We start from the raw sequence: 25,343 nt of genomic DNA, 5'->3' as shown, positions 1-25,343 counted from the left end.
TGTCCTGGCTCCCTTTGTTTGGGTTCTATATTATGCAGTCATCTTTAACATCATTATTAATTTGCTTTTCTTGACTGGGTTAGGAAGGAGGGTTTTGTTGTTGTTGTTTTTGTTTTGTTTTTGGTAAAAATGTAGTTTTCATTCTTAAGGAAAATGGCTAAGTGTTTGAATCATTGGGGCATTGGGGGCAGGGAGGGGCCATCACCCAAATTTCCTGCCAATCATGGTTACTTCAGTTGTTTTGAATTTTTTTTCTGTGTGCTGTGAGAACTGATCATAAACATGGCTTGATTCAATGATTTCCACCTCTTACCTGCAAGATGGAAGAAAAAAAAAAAAAAAAAAACTACCTTCATGACTTCGTTTGTACTATGACAAACTCAGGGATATTCTGGCTATTGACCCATAAGTACTGGACTGACCCACTGTCCATTTTTAGAATGTAGACATTGTTCTTGAGATCTCTCTTGCTTTAAGAGAGTTATTTAAGACTTCAATGAGTCTTAGCCTGGCTCTAGGGAAACCTCAATTGAGGTTGGGTATGGCGGTGCGTGCTTAGGAGGCTGAAGTAGGAAGAATGCAGAGTCAAGGCCAGACTGGGTGATGTAGTGAGATTCTGTCTCAGAAAAAACAGTTAAGGACCATCTTCCTTCTCCTGGCTTGTATACTTCATGGCTGGGCTATTGCATATGGCAGCTTCCATCCACACATAGTCATCTGAAATTAAACACAACTCAATATTTGGTCTCTTAGTTGCATTTTCTGTATGTCACATGGGTAGCACGGGCACAGAACATTCCGTTGTCAGGAAAAGTTATTTGGAACAGCGTGGCTCTGTAGTATTGCAAGCTTCCAGGATCACACCCTCTTCTTAGTTTCTCCGCTCCCATGTTGTGTGGTAACTGCTTGCCTGGCATCCCATCGTGGATTCCCATCGTGGGCAGGGTCTGTGTTGAGTGTCCCCCACTGGCTTCCTGAGCAGATGGAAGGATAACCTCATTCTGAATGTTCGTGGATGCAGAATGATCTCTTCTGTGAGGGCAGAGTCACACTATTCAAGCCCCATTTAATAGAGCTCTGTCTTCTGTTTTGAGAGCAATCACAAATACACATAGTTCCCCAAACACACAAAAGCGAGGTCTACAGTTGATTGAAGATGGTCTTTAGCAACTCTCCTGTGCTGTCTCTGAAGTTTTTATAGCACCTTAGGGGCGAATAAATTTGAGACAGGCATCTTGTGGGAGCCCGACTGACACTGAGATCACTCCGTGGTCTGGAGAAGGTAGGGTTCTGAGGCTCTGTAACCTGTCTGTCTGCAGACAGAGTGCTCCTCTTGTCAGACTGGTCTCTGGCACAGTTACACTGGGTCTCTTTTGGCGCAGAACAAGCCATTTCCAAACTGAATTTATGGCCTGTAGTTCAATGCCGTGATGACGTCTGTAGCTCTCCTCCTCTGCGAGCAGCAGGGCAGACAAGGCAACCTCTGCCGTTTGAAAAAGAAACTTTGTCTCTCCTTTGGTGAGTTCTCTTAAAAAGAAAGCCATACTGTTTAAATCTCAAAGATGAGCAAAAACTTACATATGACTGAGGTGGGATTGGCAATTGTAATCTTCACAACAACAAGGAAGGGCATGTCAGTATCCTCAGCTGTTGAGGATGGGAAAAACTTAGAGCCCCAAAACATAGGAGCTTCCCCAAGATCCAACAGTGTTTCTGTGGGTGCTGTGATCCATGGCTTAAACAAACAAACAAACAAACAAACACCAAAAACCAGACCCCCCCCCCCCAACCCAGCTCAAAGTCAGAAGCTGAGAGCCTCAGACGAGATAGCCCTACTCCTAAGAACCTTCTGTTCTGAGGTGACATCAGGACATGGAGGGAGCTCTGGGCCACTTCTGTTCACGGTATTGCCATGGGGAGGATGGAGAAAAGGATGTGGCTAGAGGAGGAAGTCAGGGCTCAGAGCACTGAAGAGAGAGCATCCCAAGAGCCTCCTAGGGTGATTCGAGTCTGGGAGATGGAGGTTAGGCCTTTTCCTAAACATCTCCGTTCTGAGTTAATTCCATGTGAGAAGCACTACTTGTGGCTACATTGGTTCCACAAACAGTCAAACAGTCAGCACTGTGCTCGGTGCTCAGATGTGTTTACACGCAGAGCAGGTTAAATTCTTCTTGTCTTGAAGCTCCAAGTTGGGGACCCTATTGTCAACCAAGTCACACAAATAAATTCATCATCTCAGACCGTTAAGAGCTGTAGAGGAAGCCTGAGTTGTGAGCGGTTTTGATGGGCACTGTCCTTACCTGTGAGAGTCGGCAAAGCCTCCTGAAAAAGATGGTGGCATCCCAAACCCAGAGCAGGGTGGGAGCAGATGGAGGAGAAGCACCTCAAATGCAGCTGGCTAGATGGGCATGGAGTCCTTGCAACCAGTGGTAAGCAAGGGGCACAGACATGCCGTCACTGAGGCCAGGGAAGGGCCCAGGGTCGCATATAGCCAGCCTGGAACACCCTCAACCTGTTGTAATGGCAGCTGGACACCTTTCAAGGGTTTAAACCAGGGAACCAGGGCTGATGCTTGATATGCTGAGGTCGACCTGGAGTGTTGCAGAGCATGAGGGTTAATTATCAAAGGTGTCTGAGAATTCCAGTCCTAAAGGATTCCATTTGACTCAGTGTTTCCCAGGTTGATTATTATCACCACAAGTTTTATAAACAGGAAATAATTTCCTTACAGAAATTCACTCAGATGATATTTCGCTAGAGAGCAGTGGGAAGATTTGGGGTTCAATGCTGTTGATTTGGTGATAGATTTGGGGTTCAGTGGTATCCCACACATAACTTAGAGACTGCAGCGTTCTGGAGTTGAGCATTTGTAAATAGTAGTTGCGGTAGCCATCCGTGTGCGTGAAGAGGATGCATGGTTTTCAGGTTAAAGCTTTGATTTTCTTTCCCACAGATTTAGGCTGTGAGGAGATCCTCATTCCTCACAACTGTGTGACACTAGTCCAGTCAGGTTCTGTTTCACAAGGTAGTTGTGGAGACTGACATGACTCTTCATTTGGACCAGTTGGCGCATCCTGTGGTCAGTAAATAGGACCTCAGTATCCTTAGGATGTATATAGGAGGCCTTCCTTGGTTAGACATGCTATCTGGCTCCTTCATCTCTAGGGTTTTATAACAAGATTTACTTGAGATTTACTTACTAAGGGCAAGCCAAGACTATAAGTCATGGGTCTCTCCCTATTTTTCCTGCAAAACTAACCTTGTGCTATTTCACTTTTTTTCTTCTTTCCCGACGCAGTTTCTAATAAGTGACCGTGACCCTCCGTGCAACCCCCACTGCCCCAGGACTCAGCCCAAGCCCATCTGTGCCTCTGATGGCAGGTCCTATGAGTCCATGTGTGAGTACCAGAGAGCCAAGTGCAGAGACCCAGCCCTGGCCGTGGTCCATCGAGGTAGATGCAAAGGTGAGTGGGTGACCTGTACTCGGGCTGGCCAAGGCTACTGGGAGTACAGATTCCACAGTGGAGCTTGGATGCCTTTCCTTTGCTCTTCTGTCTCTCTCCACCTCCTCTCAGGGTATGAGGGAAGGAAGACTGGCAATGAACACTTCCCTGATCTTCAGACACCGCCACCAGTGAGGAGCAAGGAGCTGAGGAGCTCTCGGACCACGGTCTTGTTTGTTTGTGGTTTTGTTTCAAAACAGAGACACAGTACATCACTGCTGGCCCCGGAATAGGGATTCCAAATTGTTGGTTCACAGAAGTGTTTTGTTTGATCTGCTTTAAAACACGAAAAGTATTTGAGATAACATTTAAAAACTGGGAGATTCAACAACAATAACAAATCTGGCCTTTCATTTCTCTCTTCCAAAATTGGCAGGTCTGGTACTATCAGGTTTGTCTGTGCAAAACAGCACATGGTCAGAGCTGAGGAACTCCAGCCCCTAAAGTAGAGCTTGCTTTCTGCTTTGTTCTGATCCTCCTGGCTTCAGAGCACCGTGTGTGCGTCTCCTCAGACACGGTCTGTGCCGCTTTCCCAAGTCCTGTAGAGTTTTGACCTTGTGACCTGGAGCCATAATAGGAAATGCAGGGAGGTATCAGGCTATCCCAGACATTTGATTTTCTCCAGAAAGTGCTAGCCTTGCTATGTAGCCCAGGCTGGCCCGGCACTCATTATGTAGCCAGGCTAACGACAGGCCTTCCGTCAGAGCCTTCCCTAGTACTGACATTAAAGACGGGCAACATCATTCTCCTCTTGCAGTTCCTGGATTTATGAGTTTTAGTAAAGCTTGGGGAAATTAATGGAAATGTAACCCCCTCTCTCCATTCCACGAGTAAAGGGACATTTAGGAGAGAAACAAAAAAAAAAAAAAAAAAGCAGAGCCTGGGATAATATGCTTCTCCTCTACTTTCCTAAGCATAGCGTTAAGAGGAAAGTGGCCTGAGCAAGTGTCCATGGACACAAGCACCACGCTCTTACTGCTAGACATACTGGTGGCATGCTGCCTTGCCTCCAGGTACAGGATTTTTCTCAGTGTTCCTGCCATGGGGCAGCCATTTTGGTCCCTGGCTTCTGTGTGGAATCCAAGGGAAACATACAATGTACTTCCTCTCTGTGTTTAGATGCTGGCCAGAGCAAGTGTCGCCTGGAGAGGGCTCAGGCCTTGGAACAGGCCAAGAAGCCACAGGAGGCTGTGTTTGTCCCTGAGTGTGGCGAGGATGGTTCCTTCACACAGGTGAGGCTTCTTCACACGGGCTTCTCAGGACATTTGCTGGACTGAGGCAGAAGGGAGGTGTCCAGAGAGCACCAGAGTCATTTGGCACCTTCACTTTTTGGGCAATGGCTGGGTGAGCGGCTCTTTATCCCCTCTGCACTGCCTTCCCCTTCTGGGCCCTTCATGCCACTCCCTGCCAACTGGCAGTGGGCCCTGACAAGATGCATGGGAGTCTGAGCCAGGAAACTGGCATGGGTAGGTCCCCGTCCTCCCTGCTGGCTGTCTCTTCTGTCAAATGTGGGCTGCTTATTTTCTCTCATCCCTGCCAGTTTCCACAGGCAGCCTCAGTATTCCCTTCTCTGTTTATTGCTACCTCTCCGCAACCCCATGCCACAGACCTCCTTGAATGAAGAGGTGCCCTCTTTGAGCACAAAGTGCACCCTGGCTTCCAGACTGTGTGTGCACACATGTGCTTGCACACGAGCGTGGACTAGGATTTTAAATACTCTGTCAGCGGTCTCACCTCTTCTGCTCAGGGTTCCGGCTACTGCTCTGTGTAAAAGCAGGGCAGGATACATTGGCACCAGTGGCCTTCCTGAAGCATAGCAGCGGTGAGACCGTAAGGTGCCTCTTTAGGAACCTTCTAGATGGCTCCCTAAGGGCCCAGGAGATAAGGGGTTTCTGTGAGTCAGGACATGTGGCAGATGCATGAAGATGTTTCGAGGAGAGTAAGGACAGTCACAGGACATGGTAAGCTTAGCTTGGCTGAGGATTGTCCCTGTGCCTGGCCACTTCCCCTAGGACCCTTCTATCAAGTACATACAGCATTTAGGGGGAATCTACACTTTCAGAGATGATGGTGACAGCTTCAGGGTTTTAAAAGCTCCTGTAATTCTGTATCAGGGGATGTAGGATGGCTGTGGATCAGAGGATGTTCAGATTTCACTTCTGGTGAGGTTGAGGGGATTACTGATCTTAGACAAATGCTGTCTTGGGCAGTAACATAGAGGGGTGGTTGGGCGTAGGTTTGACTTCGATATTTTAAGTGTTTCTCTGTTGACTCAACTGGGGAGCAGAGGGATAAAGTGACCTTGGCCTTCAGCCCTGGGCGAAGTGCTTGTTTTGACTTCCCATTTAAAGCTTTGCACAGCCAAATAACCCTATTTTTGGAGAATGCATACACCATCATGACTTGGGGTGAAGAGCTGGTTCAAGGCCAAGGCACTCCGAAGATCCCTATGTTCTGCTGCTCTCTGAATTGGCAGACTGGGAGGGAGCTCTGGGGTATGCGCTAGGAAGATGCAGTCTGGAGCTGTGCTTGGTGCACTGTGCCTGACTGGGGCCAATGGCCTGGGCTTGAGGCCAACCCACACCGGCAAGTCACCTAGCTTCTCAGCATGCTTATCTGAAGAGAGAGAGAGAGAGAGAGAGAGAGAGAGAGAGAGAGAGAGAGAGAGAGGATTATCTTCGTGATTGTTATGTTGTACACATGTGATAATTACTATGATGTCATTGGCATGATATATGGCTCTTATGTTATGCATGACATATTACTATTATTACTGGCTATTATTTCGCTTCCCCTTGTAAGACCGTGATGACGATTAAATGGGCTGACACATGTGAAACACTTGGGACATACACACACGTGTCATGTAAGTATTTATCAGCATCGTTTTTGTGATTGTGATTCCCATCTCCACTGTGGGTCTCTCCATCCTAAATCTTCCCAAGACCTTATAGATGTTACTATGGAAGAGTTGGGGGAGAGCACCCAAAGCCTTTGGTTGAAACTTTCCAAGCACGGAGATTTACTATTCTAGTAAAAAGAACGTGGTGACCTTCGTCTGTGCGTTTGAGCATCCACATTCTCGGAGGGGAAATCAGACCTTCCTGAGTTTTGTTTTGGGCTGAGACCTGTGGGGGAAAGGTGATGAGGAGGAGGAGGGCAGAGCTGAAGGCAGCTGTTCTCTCTCTTCTGCAGGCTCGTGTAGTTCCGAGTGTGTTGCTTTTGAGAGTGGTTGACCTCTGCCCTCCTGACCCTGAAGTGTTTGCTGTCTCATGACAGACAGCCTCTGGCCAGCTTTTGTTCTGGCAAGGCCAGGCCGGACCAGGTGGTGTTTGCGAAAGGAAAGGAACTTCCAGATTAGTCCAGGCTGACTTGCTAAATGAGAGTGCCCTGGAGTGCAGGCTGTCAGGTATCCCTTGCTTGTGTGACAGGCTAAGCACTGCCATGTGTCCACACTGCAGGCTGGCTCAGCCCAGTGGGCAGCTAGACAGCCAGTCAGTAGATCATCCCAGCTCAAGTGGTTAAATGAAAGTGCCTTGCCCCTCTCCCCCTAAAGATGCTGCAATAACTTCACGAAATGAGACTGCTGCACTGGCTTTGATTCAGTCACTCTGAGGAGCGGCCGGAGCGCTGGGAGACAGAATGCCTGTCTTCTTCTCCACGGCCCATCATCACTCAGCCAGCTCCTTTTCTCCCCCTAAGACCAAAGCCCAGAGACAAGCTACATTGCTCTCATATTCCTTAGAACATTGGCATGGATGAATCCTGGAGTTAGTAGCATGCCTTACTCCTGGGAATTACTACAGATGTCATTCTCCTGCAGAACAAGGAGAGAATGATGAGACTCTGTTAGGACGCTTTATCTGGTGTGAGGCACAGCTGGAGGCCACATGACTGAATTAGCATTAAGGAGGCTCATGTGGGGGCTCTGGCTTTGGTCTTTGTTTCCCTGTTCTCCTTCCTCACTGTACCCAACCTCAACTCACACACAGGCCAGTGGGCGGGTGTCTCATCTTCCCTTACATCAGGGATGCTGCACATATGTCTCTGTTTGAACTGTCAGTACTTAGGATGGTCCCAGACTATTAAATCCAATTACTAGGCTTGGATCCGGACACAGGTATTTGTGTGTGTTTATGATTTGTGTGTGTAGGTGCAAATGTTGTATGGTTTTAGGTGTGTTTATGTGCTTGTGCAGGTACAAATGTGTATATTGTTGTACATGTATTTCTGTGCATGTATGTACATACAGGTACAAATGTGTGTGTGGTTGTATGTATGTTTGTTTGCATGTGTGTGTGCAGGTACATGCGTATATGATGTGCATTTGTATGCATATGTGTGTGCAGGCTAGAGGAAACCTTGGGTGTTGTCCTTTTGAAAACATCCACCTTGTTTTTTGAGGCATTCTATCACTGGCGTGGAACTCACCAATTAGGTTAGGTTGGCTGGTCAGTGAGCCTTGGGGTCTGCTTGTCTCTCTGCCCCTCCAGCACTGGGATCACAAGAGTATGTCATTGTGTCTAGTCTTTTTGCCTGGGTTCTGGGATTAAACTTAGTACCTCATCTTGCAAGGTTAAAGCATTTTATTGAGCCATCTCAGACACAGGGATTAGGGGTTTTTTAAAAACTCTTTTCATCCCCCCAGGGGTGATGTCAGTATTTGTTAAAAATGCAAACCTATTTTGTAAGGTCTTCGTCTCTCTGGTTTCTTGAATACATCATTGAGATGTGAGGTCCATCTCTTTGGGGACCTGGAGTGAAGTCAGCTGCTCCAGGCTCAGGCTTTGCCCTTTGTTATGGTGGTGTCTATTTCTTCTCTGGATACCAGAGACGTAATTCCCAATATCTGTTCTAACAAAGTCTCTGCCAAGGATTTGTCAGCTGCCCAAACTGTTTAGCTGGGATCTCAGCTGTGTTGACCAGAAGTTGAGTTGCCGTGCTTGTGTTTGTGCAGCTACATGTGTGCGTGTGAGTTGACTCATGATGTGCGGGCAGCAGCTTATCAAACGTGTGTATCACTGAACGACACTGATGGTCACTGTTAAGTGTGCTGGAGCCAGCCAGAGTCTTATACTCACCAGTTCTCACTCTCACCTTTTTGTAGGTAATTTTTAATGTAAATTTTATATGTAAAAAAAGCAAGTTCCAGAGCAGTTTGAGGTCACTGAGCTAGAAGGGGTTTTGACTTAAGCTGATTAACTTTGGGGCTCATGATATTTTTGTGCAGAAGTGGTCTTGGCACATATGTATTTTATTTTCACCCCCATTGTTATCCCAGAATTCCTTCTCTTGTTGCCCAATCAATCAAACACACACATAAAAAAACCCCTTTGATTATGAAAATTAAAAAAAAAGTACAAAAGAGTAGGCATAATAGTATAATGAACTCCATGTACTCATCGCCACTTGCAACAATGATTGACGCATGGCCAATTCTGTTTCATCTTTGCCCCATTTTAGTCTCCCATCCCAAACTGAGTTTCTTCAAAGCAAATGCCCAGACACAACATTTTTTTTATTCCAGGCAGGCAGGCATTTTGAACTCCACTATGTTCTGGGCTATGTACTGGTGGTTGCCATGAGGGATTAAAAAAATGTCAACCCTGCCTTATGCAGAAAAGATAGCAAGACAGACAATTAATGGTGTAGAGATTGCCTTTGTGATGATGGAAATTCATGTTTCAGTAGCCCACTTACAAGTCAATTGACTAGAGCTCAGGAGGCATTTTTTTTTTTCAGCAAAAAAAAAAAAAGCAAAAGACAAATTTAAAAATGTTATCATTAATACCTTAAGCTGAAAGCAAATGATACACACTAGCTTTAATGACAAAGTACTGACCTTATCTATAGGTATCTCTTACAATTTGTGAGGGGGGGGAAAACAGTAAAATGTGGTTAAGAGATACAAATGAGGAGGGCATAAGTAATAAAACATTAGCCTGTGAGCGAGCCTGGGGAATGCAGCAAAGTGACAGCTCATTGGTGTCATGCACCAGGCCCTGGGTTCAGTCCCTGCTACCACCAAAGGACAAAGAATGACAATAGCCAATGAATGAATATGAATATGAATGATGCAATCTTCTCTACTCATTAAATTATATAGCTAAAATGACAGTGGAGAGGTTGTGGAGATGGCTCAGTGAGTGAAGCTCTTGCCTTGAAAGCACGAGAACCTGAGTTTGTTCCTAAGAACTCAGATAAAAAGCTGGGTGTGGTGGCACGCTTGGAATCCCAGCCTTGAGGATGGGGAGCTGGAGGGATCTTTGAGACCCCCTGGCTAGCCAGCCTAACCTACTCATCAAGATTCTGGCCGATGAAGGACTTTGTCTCAAAAAAAAAAAAAAAAAAAAAAGACAAGGCAGGAAGCATGTATCTTAGGGTTTCTATTGCTATGATGAAATACCATGATCAAAGCGATTTGGAGAGGAAAGGGTTTATCTGGCTTATACTTCCATATCACTTTCATCACTGAAGGAAGTCAGGACAGGAACTCAAACAGTACAGGAACCTGGAGGCAGAAGCTGATGCAAAAGCCATGGAAGGGTACTGGTTTACTCAACCTACTGTTTTACAGAACCCAGGACCACCAGCCCAGGAAGGCACCACCCACAATATGCTGGGTCATCCACTATCAGTGACTAAGAAAATGCCCTATATACTTGTCTATAACTCATTCTTACAGAGACTCCTTCCTCTCGGATGACTTTAGCTTGTGTCAAGTTGATATAAAACTATTCTGTACAGCATCTGAGGGACAACACTGGCCTGACACATGCATCTACATCCAACAGGAACATAACACACACACACACACACACACACACACACACACACACACAGAGAGAGAGAGAGAGAGAGAGAGAGAGAGAGAGAGAGAGAGAGAGATACATAAATGATGATGAATCGTTTTGCTTGTCAAACTTGTTATAGTATAAGATGTTCAGAGTTGAATGGATGAATGGAGGGAAATGGTTTACCCCTATGCTGATACTGGGAAAGTCAACTGGTACCTGTTTTGTAATAGGATACTTTTGCAATAGGGATCAAAAGTCTTAAGTGGACTCTCATTTGGTGCTTGCGATTTCATTTCTAGGAATTTATTCCAAGGAAATAATTTTATTTCTTTTTTTATTTATTTTTATTTTTTATTGGATATTTTATTTACATTTCAGATGCCATCCCCTTTCCCCATTTTCCCTCCCTAGAAAACCCTTATCCTATACCCCCTTCTCCTTTTTGCTTTTATACAATTTTTTAAAATGTTAACCAAAGGCTTTATAAATTTGGTAATGCTCAATATCAATCAGAAGTGTAACCTGATACCCAACCTAGATGTATCAACTATCTTTGACTGGCGGAGACATGTGAACATCTGCCTCCATGTCTGGCCCCCTTCTCTCTTTCTCTCTCATCACCTAGCTCCTCTTCTCCTTCTCCTCCTCCTCCTCTCCTTAGTCCTCCTCTCCGTACTCCTCCCATCTTAGCCCTTCCTGTTAAAATAAAACTTTTCTCTCAAAATACAGTTAGAGCATAACTATACCAATTTATGTCAGTAAGGTGCAAGATAGACCTAATACCCAGTCCATCATTTTGTTGACTAACCAGAACCTCTGTCATCTCTCCTAAATAAAAGACAGTTCTGAACCTGGCTTTTTTTTTTTTCTTGGCTTTAGAATGAATATCAGCTGAAAACCATCCTCTCAAATCTTTTCTCTCATAGTAAACAGCAAGGATTGGCTATGAGACTATAAGTTTTCAACCCCATCAGAAATCCAGAATGACTGAGTTAACTGAAATTATGGAAAGCACAAAGCATAGCTTCTAAAACATAGCCAATTTATAGAGACTGCTGGACACCTGGACAGTCCCTATACTACAGAACGTTGGAACATCCGATCTTCAGCCTTCTGGCCCAGGATCATCTGACAGACCTAGTGATGCAGAATTATTAAGGGCTGATTACTCTGTCTTGTCAGATATAATCAGTCGACTATTCTGCAAGTGTGTCCTTTTCTGGATAGTATTTTGTCTGTAGATGGAAAGAGGCAATTCTTGCCTAGTGGCTGTCTCACCACAATTGGAATAACTCCAAAGATGCTCAATTACTTTTTGGAATCCAAGACAAGAAGCTTGTCAGGAGCAGACAGGTCTCTAATCAAAATGAACATTAATACAGAAATGTTTGTAATGTCAATTCTGTGGATTTCTGATGTTTTGAAAACCAACTATCCATGTAAGGCTATCTGGGCTGTTGTCTGTTAACTCCTCTCAGCTATTTTTAAAAAAAATATAGAAAACACCCTAACAATAAACTCAAAGCCATGAATTTGCTATAGGCCCTTAACTCACAGTCTAACCATCTCAAATAAGTTAAAAAAGTTAAAGAAGGACTGGGTCTAAGCCTTGTATTTCTAAATGTGTTATACAGACACAATGCCTATGATAGTAACAATATTCATATCACTTTTATATTAATAAGAAGCTCGTACCAATAAAAACTTAAATTTGAAATCAAAGTAAATTTTGTACCATTTAAAAAATTATAACTTCATCTTAATAACAATTATACATATTTCTACCAGTAAGTTATGGCTATGCAATAAATCCTAGCTAATCCTCCCTGTTCCACCAAAACCACTACTTTTCCCTAGAAAGACAGACCAATATTAACCACCTCAGTCCCCAAGCCCAGGGAATAGGGGCGCCGACTCTTTATTAAGTTCTTCAAGCTGATTATGGGTGTTGAGATATTAGAAGAGGGGTTGGGGGAAGAGTAAATTGATAAGCCTCTGACACTGTCTTCACTGCATCCGGCTGGAATTCCAGGACATCAGAGGTTCGAGCAGGTGTGCTCAGCTTTCCTGATGAGTAGATACACCAAGGCTATGTATTCTGCAATATACAATTCTCAAAACAAATTTTTGTATCAAGATAAGTGTTTGAATTCTGGGATCTAGTCTTCTGGATGCCTGCGTCTATCATGTCTAATCCATATAATTCTGGGCCTTTCTATGAAGGTGTGCTCCCACCATCCTCCCATTTTCGCCTCCCTGTTCTCAAATTCCTCAACACTAGGAAATCCAATCTTTCAGGCACCTAGGCCGTCCACTTCCACTGATGCCTAACCCCTTACCTCCCTCCAATTACTACGAGGGTGTGCTCCCACCATCCTCTCATTCCTACCTCCCTGCTCTTGAAATTCCCCAACACTAGGGAATCCAAACTTTAAGGTACCAAGGCTGTCCACTTCCACTGATGCCTGGCAAGGCCACCCTCAACTACCCATACAGGTGGAGCCATGAGTCCCTCTCTTTGTGTTCTCGGGCTGGAGATTTTAGAATGACTATTCCAGTTTGTTTCTTAGGGCCATTTGCTTGAAAAATTGTTTTCCAGCCTTTTACTCTAAGGTAGAGTGTGTCTTTGCACTGAGGTGGGTTTCCTGTATGCAGCAAAATGCTGGGTCCCGTTTATGTATCCAGTCCAGTAGCCTATGTCTTTTAATTGGGGAATTGAGTCCATTGATGTTAAGAGATATTAAGGAACAGTGATTGTTGCTTCCTGTTATTTTTGTTATTAGAGATGAAGTTATCTTTGTGTGGCTATCTTCTTTTGGATTTGTTGGAAGAGGGTTACTTTCTTGCTTTTTCTAGGGTATAATTTTCCTCCTTGTATTGGATCTTTCCTGCTATTATCCTTTGTAATGCTGGGTTTGTGGAAAGATATTGTGTAAATTTGGTTTTGTCGTGGAATATCTTGGTTTCTCCATCTATGGTAATTGAGAGTTTTGCTGGGTATAGTAGCCTGGGCTGGCATTTGTGTTCTCTTAGGGTCTGTATGACATCTGTCCAGCATCTCCTAGCTTTTATAGTATCTGGTGAGAAATCTGGTGTAATTCTGATAGATCTGCCTTTATATGTTACTTGGCCTTTCTCCCTTACTGCATTTAATATTCTTTCTTTGTTTTGTGCACTTGGTGTTTTGATTATTATGTGACAGGAGGTAGTTCTTTTCTGGTCTAGTCTATTTGGTGTTCTATAGGCTTCTTGTATGTTTATGGGAATCTCGGTTTTTAGATTAGGGAAGTTTTTTTTTTTCTATAATTTTGTTGAAGTATTTATTGGCCCTTTAAGTTGGGAATCTTCACTCTCATCTATACCTATTATCCTTAGGTTTGGTCTCCTCATTGTGTCCTGGATTTCCTGGATATTTTGTGTTAAGAACTTTTTGCATTTTACGTTTTCTTTGACAGTTGTGTCAATATTTTCTATGGTATCTTCAGCACCTGAAATTCTCTCTTCTATCTCTTGTATTCTGTTGGTGATGCTTGTGTCTATGACTCCTGATTTCTTTCCTAGGTTTTCTTTCTCCAGGGTAGTCTCCCTTTGTGATTTCTTGATTGTTTCTACTTCCATTTTTATGTCCTGGATGGTTTTGTTCAATTCCTTCACCTGTTTGGTTGTGTTCTCTTGTAAGTCTTTAAGGGATTTTTGTGTTTCCACTTTAAAGGCTTCTACCTGTTTACCTGTATTCTCCTCAAATTTTTTGAGAGTGTTATTTATGTCCTTCTTAAAGTTTTCTATCATCATCATTTGAAGTGATTTTAAATCTGAATCTTGCTTTCCTAGTGATATGGGGAATTCAGGACTTTCTTGTATGGGAGAACTAGGTTCTACTGATGCCGAATAGCCTGGGTTGCTGATGCTTATGTTCTTGCGCTTGCCTTTTGCCATCTGTATGTCCTTAGTGCTACCCGCCCTGTCCCTGACTGGAGCCTGTCTTTCCTATTATCTTGGTTGTATCAAAACTTTGTGGGGTGGGTGTAACTTCTAGGGTAAGAGCTGGGGCCCAAAATCTGCTTAGTGCTCAAGAGCAGGTAGGATACTGCCCAGGTTAGAGCTCTGAGAGCCTAGTTTCCTCTGGGTTCTTAGAGATTGGGGGCAGAGCTGCCACCTGGGAACACTGGTCTGGGCCTCAGTGTTCAGGCCCAGACCATAAGGAACCCAATAATTTTATTTCTTAAAAAAAAATTTCCAAGGAAATAATTGTAAATGTGTGAAAATGTTTAGCAACAAAGGATTTCCAAATTCGTTATAGCAAGAAGCCACTGCACCTGGCCTGAGTATTTAATAATAAAGAATTGTCTAAGCAGAATATGGCAGAGCACGTTGGGCAGCCACTAAAATTTGTGCTGTGGAGGCTTACTCTACACATGTGTATGTGCATGAATTAGGGTTTAACAGGATTATAAAGAAATATTTTAATTCTTTTCTAAAGAAATAGCTTTTAAAGAAAACACTGTAAACCCAGTAAGAGGAATATATATATATATATATATATATATATATATATATATATATATGATAGAATAAAAGATCTCATTCTCCAAAAACAGGAACTGTTATGTCTATGATACCTCTGGATCTTTTTGCATATGTAGTTACTAATCATTAATTAAGGCAAAGTCATTCAATGACAAATGTTATTTTATGACATTTCTTGACATGTTATAACATTTCTTTAATTATATTATGGGCTTACTTTTCCCATATTAAAACTACGTATAATACTTTCCATTTCCACCCATTTTCCTGTAGCTCCAACTCTTCTTAATGGCAGAATGAAATTCCATTTTGTATATCCCATTTAGTATATGTACTTCTTGTGTATTGTCTATCCATTAGCTGACGAACATCTAGGCTGGTTCCATTTCCACTGTTAACATGGTTAGTGGAGAAAGACCAGACCTGGTTGTACAGGTATCTCTGTATTGGGGCTTTAAGTTCTTTGGGTATATTCAAGAGTGGTGTAGCTGGGTCATGTGGTAGTTGAATTTTTATCCTTAAAGAAACTTCTACATTAACTTGTATAGTGGCTGCACCAGTGTACACTCCTATCATTAGTGGATAATGGATAAAGGTTCTCTTCTCCCCACATCCTTGTCAGCAGCATTCTTGATGATAGCCATTCCGACTGGGCAAGATGGAATCTTAACGTAGTTTTAATGTGCGTTTTCCTGATGGCTAACGATATCAAATACTCTCTGAAGTGTTGGTTGTTGGTTGCATTTCTTCTTTGGGGACACTCTGTTCAGTCCCACTGACCATTTTCTGCGTTTTTTGTTTTATGGATGCTTAATTTCATGAGTTCTTTGTATAGGGGTAGTTACTGAGCCTCTGTTAGATGAAAAGCTGACAGAAATATTCCCTTATTCTGTAGGCAGCCTCTTCATAAAACTGATTATTTCTATACAGAATATATATATTATATTCTATACAGAATAATATATTATTGCTATACAGAAGTGTTTTATTTTCATGAGATCCCATTTGCTGATTATGAATATTTTTCTGGGTTATTGGAGTCCTATTTGAAAAGTCCCCACCTAGGCCTATATCTTGAAATGTATTTCTTACTTTTTCTTCTAGAAGTTTTTGTGCAGAGAGGTAAGAACCTAGTGTAATTCTCAGGTCTATATCCAGTTTTAGAACCATTTGTTGGAAGTATACTGTCTTTTCTCTGATGTATGTTTTTGTAATCTATGCTGAAAATCAAATGTCTAGAGTTACATGGCCTTGAACTTGGGTCCTCTTTCTATTTTATTTATCTATGTGGGTTTTTTTTTTTTTTTTTTTTTTTTTTTTTTTTTTTTTTTTTTTTTTTTTTTTTTTTTTTTTTTTTTTTTTTGCCAGTACCATGCTGTTTTTATTACCATGGCTCTGTAGTATAACTTGAAATCAGGTATGGTGAATCCTCCTGTAGTATTATTTTTGAACAGCATTACATTGACTTGGGTTTTTTTTCAAGTACTGAAGAAATTGAGGAATATGCTAGAAGATAAGAAGGCCTCTCGTATTCATATACTAGAAGAAGCATCAATATTGTGGAAATGGCCATCATATCAAAAGCAAGCTACATATCCAATGCAATCCAATCAAAATTCAAGTGCACTTCTTCACTCTCTGAAAGGTCTTAACCCTAACCCTAACTCTGAACACACAAAAAACCCAAGTCAATGCAATTTGATTCTAGGAATTTAAACAGTTTTTCCTTGATTTCTTCAAGGACCCATTCCTCTCTAGCCACATGTGATCCTTGTATAGCCCAGCCAAAAACAGTTATCAAAAGTATATGGTACTCTGAATTAAACCTGAGCCTATTAGACAAATACAATGCCAACTTTGTCTGTCTGTCTCTGTCTCTGTCTCTCTGCCTCGCTGTCTCTCTTTTTCTCTCTCTGTCTTTCTTGCCCTCCCGTCATCTCTGTCTCTCCTTTCCTCTCACCCCCATTTCCTCCATCACACTTTTAAAGATTCAAACATATCATTTATTTTTAAAGGGTATAACTGGTAAGTGTACCCAGATTTAGCTAAGTTGTTGCTTTCATTTTTGACTAAATGTCCAATAAGCAAGTTGTGATGGTTATAATTTGAACATTTATAGTTAAGGCCTCTTACCTTGTTCTAAATGGTGTTTGTTTGTTTGTTTTTGGTATTGCTTTTGTTTCAAAAAACCCAACATCACACATGGATATGTATGCATATGGACATTGTAGGTGCTTCTAAACAAATGATAGTTGTCCCCCAGTTTTAGTGCTCAAACTGATGAGCTGTAATTTAAAAGAGTTGGGCCAGGCCAGAGGTTGGCAACCTATTCTGTGGTTTCTTTTCCTATTATTGTTCTTTTTAAAAAGCTCTACTGAGACATGGTTTGCACACTATAAAATTTATCTCTTTAAAACACACAATTGAGCGATTTTTAGTGCACTCACAGGGTTGCACAGCCATTACCACTGACTAATGTCAGAGCCTTTCATTACTCAAGGAGAAAAGCCAATGCTTAATTAACAGCCACTCACTGCAAGAGCCCCCCCCTCCCCTTAGCCCTTGACGGCACTAATTTACCTTAGATTGCTATGATTTGTATATTTTGGGCAATTCATATTATGTGTAGTCTTTTGTGACTGGGTTCTTTTAATCAGCACATTTTAAAAGGGTTTATCCATGCTGTAGCATGAGTTGGGTCTTTATTCTTTTTTACTGTCTGGTAATAGTCGGTCATGTGGCGGTACCCTATTTTCTTTATTCATTCATCACTGCATAAACATTTTAGTAGCTTCGGCTTTTGGGAGGTTATAAATACCACTGTTGTGTACATTGGCATGCATGTTTATGCGACATGTGTTCTTAGTAATCTGAGTACATATGTAAAAGTAGAACCGTTGGGTCATTCACTTCCTCATGCTTATGCTGTTGAGGAATCACCAGGCCATTTTTTTTGGGTGGTGGTCACACCATCTCTCATTCTCACCAACAACACAGGAAGATTTCAACTTTTCCACTTCTTTACCTATACTCGATACCCTCAGTCTTCCTTATTGCTTGGTGTCAATTTCCTCTTAGTAACTAGTGATGAGCCTCTTCAGTTACATATAACGTCTGTTCAGTTCCTTTCCTCATTTGTCAGTCCAGTTGTCTTTTCAGTATTGAGTTGAAAGAGTTATTAATACATTCTATGGATAAAACATAAGTTTAATTGATTGCCCTTCCTCTCTTCCCCCTCCTTCCCTTCTTCCACCCCTCCAATCTTCCCATTCTCCCTCCCTTACCCCCTCCCTTCCCTTCCTTCTTTTCTGCTTATGCCTTTGTTGTCATACCTTTGAAACCATTTCTTAATCCAAGGTAACAAAGATTTATTATTCCATTTTCCTCTATGCGTTTTATGACTTCAACTCCTACATTTAGGCCTCTGATCTCTTATAAGTTAGTTTGTGTATGGGAGGTAGGATCAAGCTTCACCCTTCTGCATATGCATGCGCAGTAACCTCAGGATTACTTAATGAGAAGACTGTTTCTCTCCCTTCAGTTATCTTGGTGTCCTTGTCAAAAGTCAGTTGACCATAGATCTGAGGCCTTAATTTCTGGCTTCTGGCTTCTATTTCATTGATCTTCATGTTTAGTGTTGTGTCACTTGTGGTGACTTTTGGAGCATTTTCCTTCCTTTGCAAGTGAGTGTGAGATGAGAGTTCTATACCATATGTAGGTTTGATGCCAGCTCCTCACCCAAGGGCTGTGCATCTAGGGTGGAGAATGCTCTGAAACTGTGGTACAAGATTCTGTGGCAATACCAGTGTTCCAAGGGAAGGAGAGAGAGAGAGAGAGAGAGAGAGAGAGAGAGAGAGAGAGAGAGAGAGAGAGAGAGAGAGAGAGAGAGATATTAGGGCAGGAGACACCAACCTTGATACAACTTGCGTATCTTTAAGAGTTCTCAGTCTTGTTTGGCAAATTATTTCTTCTTTGAATCTACTAGCAGAGAGAGGATCTCTATTTAAATTAAGTGTTGGTTACAGCAAGCCTTGGTGCCTTCACGGTGGCATTGTGTTGGCTAGTTTAATGTCAACCCGACACAAACTAGTGTCATTTGGGAAGAGAGAATGTCAGTAATAAAATGTTCCTTTCACATTAGCCTTTGACAAGGACAAGTCTGTGGTTTATTTTCTTGATTGATTATTGACATGGGAGGACCCAGCTCCCTATGAGGCGATGTTACCCTTGAGCTAGTAGTCCTGGGTGCTCTAAGAAAGCAGGTTGAACAAGCCATGAGCTCAGTCCAGTAAACAGCACTCTTCTATGACTTCTGGCTCAGTTCTTTAGTTTCCTGCCTTGAGTTTCTACCCTGACTTTCCTCAGTGAGGAAGTGGGACCTGAGAGTTATCAGTTGATTTTGGTCATGGAATTTCAGCACAGCAATAGAAGCTAACTAAGACAGACATGTTGCAGCCTGTCCAGGTAGAACATGGGTCTGTGGCAGTTCTCTCTACACTGGCATATAGTCTGCTCATTAAGGTTCTCGGCACATGGAGATGTGGGAAGATGTCAAAGCTGGAAGCTTGGTGAGAAGCAGGCAGCAGCCAGCTTTCTGAAGACAGTCTACCTTTCATCTTGGTGTGTGAAGTCTAGGTGGCTCATACCTTGTAGTGAGTAAGCCATCTAAGTTACATACTCACAGGGGCAAACTGTTAACATTGATTAGTGGTGACAGAAACACCAGGGCTTTGCACAGTCTTCCATTCACTGGAGAACTAGCAGCACCTCTGATCACCTGTCAAAGTGGGGTTGTGCACAGAGACCAGGGAGATGGGGTATTTAGTGAGAGATCAACCAGGTTTGAGGAAGAGGACAAAGCAGAGGCTGGAGCAGGAAATCCCACAGGAAAAAAAAGTGGACACCATACTCCAAGGATAACACATGCCTCATCTCCCTGGTCTCTGTGCACAACCCCACTCTGACAGGTGATCCCCAAAGATTACTGGGGCATTCTTTTCTATCCCTTGTCTACAAAAGCGGGCAGCTCTGGTCAGTATCTTCAGTTGCTTTTCTGCAGGGGTCTGTACTTGGGAGCCAGGAAAAGATGGAGGCTGCTATTCTAGCCTCCAGTCTGCTTGTATGGGAGCCAAGGTCTGCAATGGTAGTCTGAGCCACTCTCTGCCCTTCTTTCTTTTTCAGACTGCAGAAACCATCATCAGTCATAGTGCTACTTTATTGCTCATATTGCATTTACCCTGTGCCAGACTATTTTATATGCCTACTGTATTAACTTATCCCATCCTCACTACAACCTATAAGGCAGGCACTCTGATAGTCCTGTTTCATAGACATGGAATCTGACACTCAGAGGGTAGTAGAGTCAGTTTTCCCACAGAAGCAGCCTGGCTCTAAGCATGATTCCACACTTCTTGTACAATGTTCTTCCTCTTACAGATAAATTGTCCACTGAGTTAAGACTAGGAGTCTCCTGACTCCGTTTATCTCAATGTGTCCAAAGTCACTTGGCCAGAGGACCTCTGTCTCTGGCGATTCCTGTCTACTTCTGGTTATAACCATGCTCATCATTGTACCTGCAAGGCAGGAGGAAAGGTACCGACAGCAGTTTCCTGTTCCTAGTGGAGGCAGAAGAAAGTGGGCCTGCGCCAGAGGGAGCAGATGCAGGATCCCCAGGGATGTGGGTGTGTGTTAAGAATCAGGGCAGAAAAGTCAAATAGCTAAAAGTTACATGTTAGTGAGGAAAACATAATGTCTATCTAGATTAATCAGATGTTATTACCCTCAAACTGTACCACCTGTGTTTAATTGTTTCAATGATCCCTTGCCTTTCTAACCCCCACCCCCAGCTCCCCTTACCCTATGGCCTAACTGTGCCACATCCTATGGCCTTCATAGTGTTTTCTTTTGACTTCCTCATCTAAAATTTTCACTACAGATGACAATGACCCCCCCTCTTTAAAAAAAAAAAGAAAAAAGGGGGAGTTGTGGGGCAGTGGGCTGTGAGAAGCAGCTCGGTGCTTGGTCAAGCATAAGCCTGGAAACCCAGACCCTTATTGGATGGCAGAAGTTTGGCTTTGCTCCCGGGCCCTGGTTCTTTTCATTTAGCTTCAGCCCTCCACAGCCCCTCCCACGGAGAGGTCTATGGCCATCAGTCACCCCCTCCTTCCTCTCTCCCTCCCTATTTAACTCAGGTTCGCTCTGAGTTTCACTGGGGTGCACATCCAAATCTAACCACCATCTGTCATGACATTAAAGCCTGTAACCCTCCCCCACCCCCCAAAAAAATCAGGGCAGAAAGACCAACAGCAAAGGATCTTCTGGAAGGTGAGGTCCTGCCCTTCTGAGAAGCTTCCAAGCAAAGAACTGGTGGCCAGTAAATATGTATGCTGGCTGGTTTTATGCCAACTTGACACAAACTATAGTCTTCCTAGAGGAAGAAACATCAACTGAGAAATTATCATTGTAAGATTGAGTTGTAAGCAGATCTACAGGGCATTTTCTTAGTTAGCGATTGACAGGGGAGGGCAAAGTGCATTGTGGGTGGTGTCAATGAGCCAGCTGTGAGCCAGCCATGAGGAGCAAGCCAGTAAGCTCTGATCCTTCATAGCCTCTGCATCAGCTCCTGCCTCCAGGTCCCTGCCCTGTTAGAGTCTCCTTCCACCTTGGCTTCTTCCCTCAGTGGACTGTGACTTGGGATAGGATATGTGAGCTGAGTAAACCCTTTCCTCTCCAAGCTGCTTTTTTGTTCATAGTGTTTTATCAAACCAATAGTAATTCTAACTCTGACATCATGAAAGCCCCAAGATAATACCAAACCCTCCACAAATGTTCTCTCATCCGCACTGGAGGGAAAGGTTCCTCTCTGGGTGTCCTCTCCATGAGAATAATTGTTTCCATCTGCCTCTCCACAAAAGACCCTGGTCCCTCAGACATTGGTATCTATAAACCCTCCTTTCCCTTCTCCCCCTACACTGGTGTAGGAATAGGGACCACACACTTCCTTTATCTTTTGACCTCAGTTTTCTCACTTGTAAATTGTTTGAGTTGGAATGGTGAACTGTACGTTTTTTTGTTGTTGTTGTTGTTGTTGTTTTTTTTCCCCAGTACTGTGCTTTCAGAAATGTTATGAAGATTGGGATATCATGATTCTCATGATTTCTAATTTCCCGGGCAGTTACTAACTAGTTGCAAACTTTGCATAAATAATTCTCCCATGAAGGACCTTCTAAGAGAGTAACTTTGAAGCCCAAATGAGGCAATGCAAGGACCACTGGGGACTGAAAAGCTGTTGTCAAAGTATAAGGTGGTATTTTCCATTTGGGGCTTGGCACCCGTGGGTGACGGTTGCCATCTGCCTCTCTGTTTTTCTCCACTCTCTCCTCCTACTTGTCTCCACGAGCTGGTGTTTTCTCTACCCACTGGCCACTCATTTGCCTTTGTTGGAAGTGCTGGCCTCCCACGTACTCCCTGGGTGGTCAGGAGTCGGACTAATGTTGATGATTAGAAGGCTGAAAATAATTTCAAATTTGTCTTAATTTGGATGGAGATTGAACTGCAATATACTCTTGGCCTGTTTATGTAAAAAGATTTTTTGCCAATGATATTAAAGTACATGAGTCAGAGATGGAACTTATTTATCTAGGAACACAGTGTTTTCATGTGGCTGGAGGGACACCAGTTATGCCCAACAATACCATGACAGTAGTAGCAGAAAATAGCCTTATTTTGGATGGTGTGATCTTTGTCTCCAAAAGAGGGCCCTCCAGTTGACATTCCAGTCTCTGTAGGATGCCCTAGAGTGGAGTAGGAGTCATTATTCTGACCTGTGTCTACTTGTGGAACTGAGATAGCCCTGAGTTTTGACAACAGTGAGACAAGATATCAGAAATGGCCCCTTGTCAATTCCTCTTGGCCTGGGCATTTTTACTGGCTAAACACCAGCACTTGGTCAATTAGATTCTCAAGAAACAGACTGTATTAGTTATGAAGTTTAATCATAAGTTTGCAAGGGGAGCTAAACTAGGCACACTCTGTGCTTTGGGTATAGCTAAGACATCGGTTCCATAGTATCTGTCTGCTTTCCTGCCAGGGGCTGTGTTTTTCTGGACCAAGATTCTAACTTCCTGGACTGTTACTAATAGTTGAAAATTTTACACGAATAATTCTTTTATAAAGGACTTGCCAAGAGAGTAACTTAATGTCTTACAACTCTTTCTATATAAAATAAACCTCCTTTCTCCACCCAGACTTTCCAAACTTTGCTGATACTGGACCATTCATTTTTTCACAGACTGGTCAGAGAGGATGTTCTGGTTCTCACCAGTTTGGTTCTGGCCTTTTAAAATGAGCAAGTGGTTTGCACATGTGTGTGTGTGTGTGTGTGTGTGTGTGTGTATAACAATACACAACTAAGTATTTTTTCCTTTTATTGTGTATGTGTGAGGCATGTATGCCTGTTTGCATGGATGTGTGTGAGTGTGTGCATACCTCTGTGTGTGTGTGTGCATGTGCATGTGTGTATGTGTGCGAGCATCTGATGTTGGTGTTGGAAGTCTTATTTGGTCACTCTCCACCTTGTTCATTGAGGCAGAGTCTCTCAGTTGAACTCAGAGCTCACTGATACAGCTAGTCTAATTAGCCAGCTTGTGCTCGAATTCTGTCTTTGCTTTCAGAGTGCCTGAATTAAAGGTGGGCTGCCTCCCGGCCCTCTACCTGTGTACTTGAGTTCTTGGGCTCAGACTCTGGTCTTCATACATGGCAAACACTTTAACCACTGAGCCTTCTCAGGCTGAAACAGCTGAGTTCAACTGGCCCTTACCTACCCAAGTCAGTGCTCTATTTGTATTGTCTCATTCTTTCTCTCAATGACCAAGCCAGGTAGGGTATTCTTGTCATCTCCCCCTTTTAAAATGAAAGCATATATCTGAGGCACAGACTGACTGAACAGCTGCAGCCTGCCTCCGTGTTGCTTCTTTTCTGTAAATATTGTTAAAAAACACTCCAAGGCAACAATCTCTCAGTTTGAGTCACCGGTGGTCTCTTTAGAGCTCCTTCAGCAGGGGTCTTCTTAGCTACCCCAACAATCCCCCAATCTGAGACCCTGCTGGGGTCCCTGTGCCCTCTTTATCTCCCTCCTACCCTCCTTTAAACAGCTGCATCAGTTATGCCAAAGGCCTCAGAGGATGGGGCAACAATTCCTCATTCCATTTGATTTATGAAATTTGGAAGGAGCTGCCAGCCTGAAGATTTTGTTATTTAGTGTCTTTTCCTTGTATTGTGTTTGGAAGAAAAAGTTGAGAGCCTTGGGGAGAAAGAAGCTGTGTCTGGTTCTGTGGGCCTGGCTAGGGGGCTGGTTGGCTGTGCCATGCACCCACAGGGAGACAATGGGCATACTGAGTGAGCGTGTGGCCCTTGGATCCCTGAGCCCTGAGGTCAGATTGTATTCCTGAAACAAAGCTCTGGGCTTTGCCTTTTATTCTCCTGCCGGTTCTGCCCTAGTAACCTTAGGCAGAACTCTTCGACAGACCCTAGGAAAGGGCCGTTCAAGCATTTTAGTTCTATGCAGCCTGTTTGGTCATAATGTCCCTGTCGCAACATGCAACATCTGGCCTGAGGCATGGCCTTGGATAGTGTCTGGTACTCAGTCATTATGTGACAGTCTCAGCAGTGGACTTCCAGGGCTTCAGAGTGAGTCAGCTTGGCACCTCCACCCCTGGGACAGTTCCCCAGAGGTGACTACTGGCCAAAGTGGAGAAAGCAGCCAGCCAGGTCTCATTAGTCCCATTAAAATGCTGCTCCTGGATAGGAATGAGCCCTGGGAAGCATCCCCTGCAGGGCTTATGTGATCTGCAGGGGAAGCCAAGTTTCCAGAGGCACTTTCCATCCACACCTGTGGAGGTTACTAGAGGAGGTCTGGCTTGTGGGGAGACACCTGGCAGGTGTTGTTGATATGACCGAGAACAATCCCTGCTGTGGCCGCTCTGTACCAGTCCTCACCACATGCCAGATGTGAGACTGCTTTACCAGGGCCTTCCAGCTCAGACAGTTATTACTCATGTTATTATGAAGAAGAGGCTCAGAGAACTAAGTAATGTTCCTTATCTGTAACTGGCTGGACTAGCTCGAAATCTCTGGCCTGTCTTGATGTCTTCCTGTTCCACTATTAACCTCATTAAGAAGTAATGCTACTAAATCTGGAATACTGATGGTGGGTGAGCATCTGGGGTGTCACCATGGCTATAAGGTGAAGGGGCAGGGTGTGTCTCTGGGGTTTGTCCACTAGGCAGTGTCCTTGCAGAGATGACAGCAGTGAGTGTTTCGTTTGATAGCAGCCATGCTGCTGGTAGGAACAAGAGACTATCTTATTCTATCTTATTCTATCTGTGGACAGGCTCATGGTGAAACAACTTGCCTTGGGGGAAGTCAGAGTGTTTGATACCCACACAAGAGTACAATACTTTCCATAGGTTTTGGGTTTGTTTTGTTTTGTTTTTTGTTGTTTTTTTGGTTTCGTTTT

At 43.4% G+C, this 25,343-nt stretch overlaps 1 protein-coding gene across 3 annotated transcripts in view; it reads left to right on the top strand.

Moving 5' to 3' along the window:
- The window catches only part of Smoc1 (SPARC related modular calcium binding 1), a 148,778-nt gene that overhangs the window by 74,268 nt on the left and 49,167 nt on the right, over positions 1-25,343 (top strand). For all 3 annotated transcript variants that reach the window (XM_076921820.1, XM_076921821.1, XM_076921819.1), the window contains exons 2-3: positions 3,299-3,464; positions 4,623-4,735. In XM_076921820.1, coding sequence (XP_076777935.1) covers positions 3,299-3,464; positions 4,623-4,735 — 279 coding nt within the window. The remainder of the gene's footprint in view (positions 1-3,298; positions 3,465-4,622; positions 4,736-25,343) is intronic.

This window comes from Arvicanthis niloticus, chromosome 23 (assembly GCF_011762505.2).
Source record: "Arvicanthis niloticus isolate mArvNil1 chromosome 23, mArvNil1.pat.X, whole genome shotgun sequence".
NCBI classification, from domain to species: Eukaryota; Metazoa; Chordata; class Mammalia; order Rodentia; family Muridae; genus Arvicanthis; species Arvicanthis niloticus.
Note: the sequence above shows the minus strand (reverse complement) of the source record. Positions and strands in the feature narration are given on the sequence as shown.